Below are 7,500 nucleotides of genomic sequence, written 5' to 3'. Positions count from 1 at the left end.
CTAAACAAAACAAGCTTATTTCACGCGAGCAAAGACGAAACATCATTCACCTCTCATGACATCCTTGTTTGACTTGGGGCGTGGCGAGACGGTCGTGAGAGAGAGAGAGAGAGAGAGAGAGAGAGAGAGAGAGAGAGAGAGAGAGAGAGAGAGAGAGAGAGAGGCGGACGCTGCGAACGGTGGGAATGTAGTGTGTTCAAACAGCGCTGCGTACTTGCACCGTATAGTGAAGATAATTCATTCTTGCTTTGTCATACTCAGTGGCGTGTTACTCCTCTCCTGTCTCTCCTTTATCTATTTTTTTCTCTTTTTCTTTTTCTTTTTTTTCCATCGCAGACATCTTTCTTTTCTTTATTCTTCCCTTGGTTCCCTTTGGTTGCCTTTCCTCTGTTCTTGTCTTTGTCTTTTTTTTTTTCTTTAACTCATTTGGTTTGTGTTGTGTGACTCTCCCTCTCTCTCTCTCTCTCTCTCTCTCTCTCTCTCTCTCTCTCTCTCTCTCTCTCTCTCTCGTTTCGTCTCCATCGCACGTTATTTCTTTAATCATCCTTTATTTCTTTTTACTTCCTTTACATGACGATTTTATGACCTCCATTTCCTTGGTCCTCCCTCCTGTCATGATCCTCCTCACCTGCCATTACTCGCCTGACTCACCTGCGCGTCTCTGCTCCACCTCTCACTGTCAATCACGGAGGGTCAGGAGTGAAGGCGACTGACCCACGTGGACAGAATAATACATTGTTTACTTGATTGGAGCTTGTTTATGCGTGTTAGGGCTCAATTTTTGTTTGTGTGTGTGTATGTGTGTGTGTGGGAGGAGGGTGTGTGTGCGTGCGTGTGTGTTGAGCAGTGTATTCGCTTATCAATTTTTAAAAAGTAAATAAACTTGAATCAAGCTTATAATGTTCCGTCTTTTAAGTGTGTGTGTGTGTGTGTGTGTGTGTGTGTGTGTGTGTGTGTGTGTGTGTGTGTGTGTGTGTGTGTGTGTGTGTGTGTGTGTGTAGCAACAGTGTCACACCTTGAGGAAATACCTGTGTACCTGTTGGCAAGGATGCACAGACCTGGTTATATAATTAATCAGGTGAGCAGGAGGAGGTGAGGAGACGTAGAGGGAGGTAAGGTGCGCTGAAGGAGGGGAGAGACGAGGCATTATGGGTGAGGTATTGAGGTAGGGGCTTCCTTCGAGGGGAGAGGGAGGGAGAATAAGAGAGAATGAGGGAGTAGGGAAGAGAGAGAGGGATGGGAGAAGTAAGGATGAGAGAATGGTAGAGGACGGTGGAGAATAATTGGGAAGAAGTCAGAGAGAGAGAGAGAGAGAGAGAGAGAGAGAGAGAGAGAGAGAGAGAGAGAGAGAGAGAGAGAGAGAGAGAGAGAGAGAGAAGAAAAATACACGGAACGAAATAAAGCAGTGGAGCAAATAAGAATACGAAGAAAGATGACGACGAAGACTTAAGAAGAAGAAAGAAAGAAAGAAAGAAAGAAAGATAAGAGAAGAAGAAGAAAAAAAAAATAAAGAAAACAAGACACTGACTCACAACATATATGGAAGGAGATAACAAGGAGGCGAAATATGTATGTGTTTACTGGACTGGCAAAAAAAAAAAAGAAAAAGAAAAAAGAAAATAAAATAAAAGCAGAGACAAAGGGATTTCTAAGACCGGGGGAACATTAGACAGGAAACAAAGGTGATTACGTGGAGCACAGGTAAGCGTGGCCCTTATTAAGACAGGTGACAGGTGACGGGGCGCTCGCTGCCAGGTAGGGCCCACTTGTACCCAGCCCCGATAACACCAGGGACTAACGAGCTGCGAGGGAGAGAGAGAGAGAGAGAGAGAGAGAGAGAGAGAGAGAGAGAGAGAGAGAGAGAGAGAGAGAGAGAGAGAGAGAGAGAGATTGTTATCTTTCTTTTCTTCCAGTTGTACTTTAAATGACGAAGAAAGTTGGGAGTGTTGTTGTTGTTGTTGTTGTTGTTGTTGTTGTTGTTGTTGTTGTTGTTGTTGTCGTTATCAGTCAAGTCTCTCTAGTGTGTTCCAAATACTGGCTTGTCTTTTAAATTCTGTGGTTGCTATGCGTGATGTGTGTGGGTGGTGTTGGTGTGTGTGTGTGTGTGTGTGTGTGCATCCGTCCGTGTATCAAAATATCTGCTGGTTGTATCTTTGCATCCGTCCGGATTTAAGAAGGCAAAGGAAAGACAACACATGTAAGAAGTATTACCAAAAAAAAAAAAAAAGAGCCGCTGTTATATACTAGACTTGCTTCTCGGTTTGCAATTATTTATGTGGAGGCCAAACACAAGAGAGAAAACGATTGAAGAAGACTGAGGGAAGATAACACACGTGAGAAGCATTACCCAAAAAATTCCTGTATATACCGCACTTCCTTTCTCAGTCCAGAGGCGCATTTTGAGACGATTTCAGCAGACAACACATATGAGAGGCATCAACCAAAAGCTACTGCCTACATACCACACGTCCTTCTCAATTTGGGGCTACGTAAGTGGAGGCAAACAGTAGGATACCTGACACTTATCATCTGCCTTCCCCTTCCAAGAATACAGTCATCATTAGTATTATCGTTAATTTTGTGTATTTTCCTTTCGCTTCCACTGATAAATAAATAGCATCATAATAGCAGCTGTGAGACTTCCTTAACGTAGACCATTTTAAAGAGAGTACGAAGGCATGAAGCATATTAGTCATTTGTTTTCTAATTCATATATATTTTTTTTTTTACCTTTATATCTTAGTAGTCCTTTTGTTTTATTTCTTGTGCCTCTTGTCTGTCTTTACGAAATCGAGGCAGCACAGGTAGGTATAACAAGGCAGTGGTGAGTAAGACAGGTGTGATTTTGTCTCGTAATGGTAACAGGTGTAAAAATAGTCTCGTGGTTGTGAAAGGGTTGAGCAGTCCTTGTTTATTCCAGGATTCGAGTGAAGCTGCTTTTATTTGTTTTTTTTTCTTTTCTCTCTTTCTCAGTATTGTTCTGTGATTTATTTATATCTGTTTACGTAATTCTAGGTGGGTGCTTTTGTTTTTTCTTTTTTTTTGTCTATTTATAACTGAATTGTATAGATTCATTATTTTTTTTTCCCCTTGTCACTATTGTTCATTGACTTTTTTATTATATGTCTTCAGTTTTTGATGAGTTCTTTTCTGTTTTGTCGATTTTGTCCCTGTTTTTTATTTATTTATTTATTTATTTTCTTTATTCCTGGATTCTATAAAGGCTCATTACATTTTCCTCTGTCACCTTTGTTCTTTGATTTATTTGTATCTGTTTCCACAAATTTTGGATGAGCTCTTTTTGTGTTCCCCTCGCTATTCCCTTTTTTTTTTTTTTTATTTATAACTGGATTTCTGTTTGGATTCTTTAATTTCTTTTTTTTCTCTTCTCACTTTTCTTCTTATTTACAACTCCCTATTCTCACAGTTTTAGATCAGTTCTTTTCAATTTCCTCTGTTTCCTTGTATTTATTCCTGGGTTCTTCTAAGGCTCTTTTCATTTCCTCGCCTCTCACTTTTCTCAGATTTATGATTTATTTTCACAATTTTATTTATTTATTTATTTATTTATTTATTGTATTTATTGTATATTGTCCTTGTATTTATCCCCGAGTTATTTTGAGGCGCTTTGTTTTTTTATCCCGTGTTTTCAGAATTCTAGATTTTTTTTTTTCTAGTATGTATCTCCTCCATTGTTTATTACTGAGTTATTCAAATTATTTTTGTCTCTTCTCAGTATCGTTCTCCGTTTTCCACAATTCTGTATGCATTCTTTTGTATATATTTCTATTTCTATGTGGAGTGGTAGATGAATGGAATGGACTCAGTAATCAGGTTGTTACCGCCGAGTCATTAGAGAGCTTTAAAATACTAGATTAATGTATGGATGGGAATGATAGGTGGGGAGTAGGGAGTGCGTTTCATACAGGGACTGCCACTTGTAGGCCTAATAGCTTCCTGTAACTTCCCTTTTTTTTTATTTTCTCATGTTCTTGTGTTGTGTCTTTCAAATATCACGTTTTTAATTGTTCGTATTGCTCTTGTTTGGATCAATCTCGGCAAAACAGTCGCTCTTATTTTCTTCTGTCATATATTTGTACTCCTATGCCTCCAATACATGTTTTTTTCTTTTGTTTTCCCTCAATATTTCCCTTTCAAATACCGCGCTTTTATTATTCGTATTGTATTTGTTTTGCTCGATCTCGGTAAAACACTCGCCCTGATTTTTTTTTCTGTCATTTATTCACACTCCTACGTCTCCAGTACTACATTTTTTTTTTTTTATTTCTCTCAATATTCCCCTTTCAAAATAGCACGCTTTTATCATCCCTATGCTCTTGTTTTGATTGATCTCGGCAAAACAGTCTCTCATATTTTCTTGTGTCATATATTTGCACTCCTATGTCTCCAGTACACTACATGGGTTCTTCTTTATGTATTCCTCAGTATTCCCCTTCTAAGTAGCACGCTGCGATTGTCCACACTGCTCTTGTTTTGATCGCTCTCGTTAAAACCTCCTAATATTTTCCTTTTATATTTTTACAACCCTATTTCTACAATACTACACTGGTTCTTTTGTTTATAATTCCTCTGTGTTTATTCCCCCATGTCAAATACCACGCTGCGATTAACCACACAGCTCTTGTTTTGATCAATTGTGACAAAGCACCCGATTGAACATGTTTACACGCGCGGCCAATCCATCACCGGCATTTGCAACATGGCAGGTGAGTGTGGCGCACCTGCCTGATGCACCTGGTCCCTTATCGGGTAAACCGTTTCCCCGCATTAACAGGTGACGCGCGTCCGGTGCTCTGGAATGTTGACAAGAGGCTCTGTGTAAATATCTAAGCCTATTTTAGTTGTGTATTAAGGTTTGTATTCTGAAAAACTTTGCTCTCCCACCACAGAGAAGACTAGCCGAGTTCTCAAGAGTGTTTCTCCCGTTCATAATGTAGAAATCTTGTTCATATGTCACTGTAACCATAAAAACAGCCTGAAAAAATTCGTTCAACTTCGACTAGACTTTTAATTGTGACGTGTATTGTGAAACGCTTTGCTCTCTCACCACAACTGTTGTCAATGGCTGCAGAGATGATTAGCCGCCTTCCCAAGAGTGGTTCCCCCGTCCATAATGTAGAAATCTTGTTAATCTGTCACTGTAACCATATAAAAACCAGCGTAAAAATCCGTGTGACGTCGTTAGAGCCTTTTGAAAGTAGTGGAGATAAGGTGTTGAAACGTTTCAGAATGTGCTTTTAAACATACACACATACATACACACACAATCACACAGTATTGCATCATCACTATCAGCACTACTATTTCTCAACCATCACAACACGCCACTATCACCACTACAGTATTTCCCTACCACGTCAACACATTAAAAGGAAAGGTGAAACGAGGTCGCAGTGTTTGTTTTTAGTGGCAGAGGTGACTTCATACTTCAACACCGTGTTTGGAAGGCGCCGAACACCCACACCCATCCACATCTCACCTCCAACACCACCTCCACCACCACCACCACCACCACCACCACCACCACCACCGCCATGTTGCAAAAGGGTGTTCATTGTGTGGTGCTTTAAAAGTATTTCACATGTGGGTTTGGACAGCAGGTGTGTGTGGGTCACGTTATCAGGTGTGTGAGTCACGTTATCAGGTGTGTCTTGGTATCAGATAGGACTCATAAAAATTCATATCTGTTTTTCATCTTCCTGTTGTTGCATGGATTTACGTACTTGCTGTTTGATAGTGGATAGATACGTATTAAGTGTAGCTGTGTTATCAGGTACAACTCATAAAACTCTTGCCTTTATTGTACAAGACTTATTTACTCATAGATAGATGCATAGACAGATGGATGAATATATCTTTCCTACCTTAAAAAAAATATGTATACTTAGATTGATCGTTAAATTTACATTGCTTTGAAAAATACAACTAAGAATTTTTTTATAATATGAATCACAGACACACAACTGTATATCGGCTGAAGACTAAAAAACAAAAGAGCAGGATGTAAAAACCCTTATATTAGCAGAAAGATTGAAGATTAAAATAAAAAAAAAGGACAGGATTTAAAAGGATGCAAATCAGCAGGTGACTTGGTGCTGACTCACCGGTGCATCTCCAGCTCCCATGGCCCTGAGGAAGTCAGCACATACTTATTTAATCTTTCTTATTTATCTTTGTTGTCAGCAGAGTTTGTGTATCGCTTCCTGGCAGCCAGTGATCTGGGAGAGAGAGAGAGAGAGAGAGAGAGAGAGAGAGAGAGAGAGAGAGAGAGAGAGAGAGAGAGAGAGAGAGAGAGAGAGAAAACCGGTCACACTTACTTGGTTATTCTTGTGGTTAAGTGTCGCTTCTGTTGTTGTTGTGGTTGTTGTTGTTGTTGTTGTTGTTGTTGTTGTTCTTGTTACTACTACTACTACTACTACTACTACTACTACTACTACTACTACTACTACTACTACTACTACTACTACTACTACTACTACTACTACTACTGCAACCCCGAGAAAGGTTAAAGAATACTTACCATACGTACAAGACACAGAGGGAAAGATAGACTGCGATATTCACATTTCAACCTAACAGAATATATGTCACACACACACACACACACACACACACACACACACACACACACACACACACACACGTTCTCCCATAATGTTCTCAAACTCACACTGCACTACACTAGAAGCAGCATGACATCATCTCTGTAAAGTCTCAGGTGAACTCGGCAGGTGACAAGTTAATTAAATGTGTCGAGTGTAAGGTGCAGATTGTCAGTGCATGCGTGGATGACAGGTTAAGTGCGACAGGTACAAAAAAGGTGTGCTGCCAAGTGTCTTGATATTTACCTGGGTGTTTTGAGGAGCGTGGGGGGGGGAAGGAAGGTAGGACAGTACATACGAGGGTTTTCAGGTGGTAATGTTGGGGTTTTTTGTAAGTGCCTGGGAGTTTGGGATGAGTGAGAGGTGTGTGTGTGTGTGTGTGTGTGTGTGTGTGTGTGTGTGTGTGTGTGTGTGTGTGTGTGTGTGTGTGTGTGGCTAGATTTTGAGGTGTAGGTGTAGCAGGTGTAGTAGTCGTGGTGGTAGTGATAGTATTGTAGTGTTCGTTGTAGTAGTAGTAGTAGTAGTAGTAACAGTTGTATATTTAGTGTTGAGAGAGAGAGAGAGAGAGAGAGAGAGAGAGAGAGAGAGAGAGAGAGAGAGAGAGAGAGAGAGAGAGAGAGAGAGAGATGCCAACATAACAAATGCCAAATTAAATAAACAGCTGCTAAACATCCCTTACACACCTAACCCACAGCAGACAACTAAATCACCTACACCTTATTCCAGGGGCGCGGGGAGTTCCTGGACCTGGTGCTGACGATGCTGCTGAATCCGGCCATGCCCATGAAGGACTGGGACACGGTGGACTGGCTCAAATGGCTCATGGCTGGAGGAAAGACACCTGACGAATTCTTCAGTATAGGTGAGTCCCGGTGCT

At 40.6% G+C, this 7,500-nt stretch overlaps 1 protein-coding gene across 3 annotated transcripts in view; it reads left to right on the top strand.

The window, feature by feature from the left end:
* LOC135107976 (E3 ubiquitin-protein ligase ubr3-like) overlaps positions 1-7,500 on the top strand; it is a 90,786-nt gene that overhangs the window by 13,068 nt on the left and 70,218 nt on the right. For all 3 annotated transcript variants that reach the window (XM_064018470.1, XM_064018471.1, XM_064018472.1), the window contains exon 3: positions 7,350-7,485. In XM_064018470.1, coding sequence (XP_063874540.1) covers positions 7,350-7,485 — 136 coding nt within the window. The remainder of the gene's footprint in view (positions 1-7,349; positions 7,486-7,500) is intronic.

Source organism: Scylla paramamosain, chromosome 16 (genome assembly GCF_035594125.1).
Source record: "Scylla paramamosain isolate STU-SP2022 chromosome 16, ASM3559412v1, whole genome shotgun sequence".
NCBI classification, from domain to species: Eukaryota; Metazoa; Arthropoda; class Malacostraca; order Decapoda; family Portunidae; genus Scylla; species Scylla paramamosain.
This window is presented reverse-complemented; position numbering and strand designations above follow the sequence as displayed.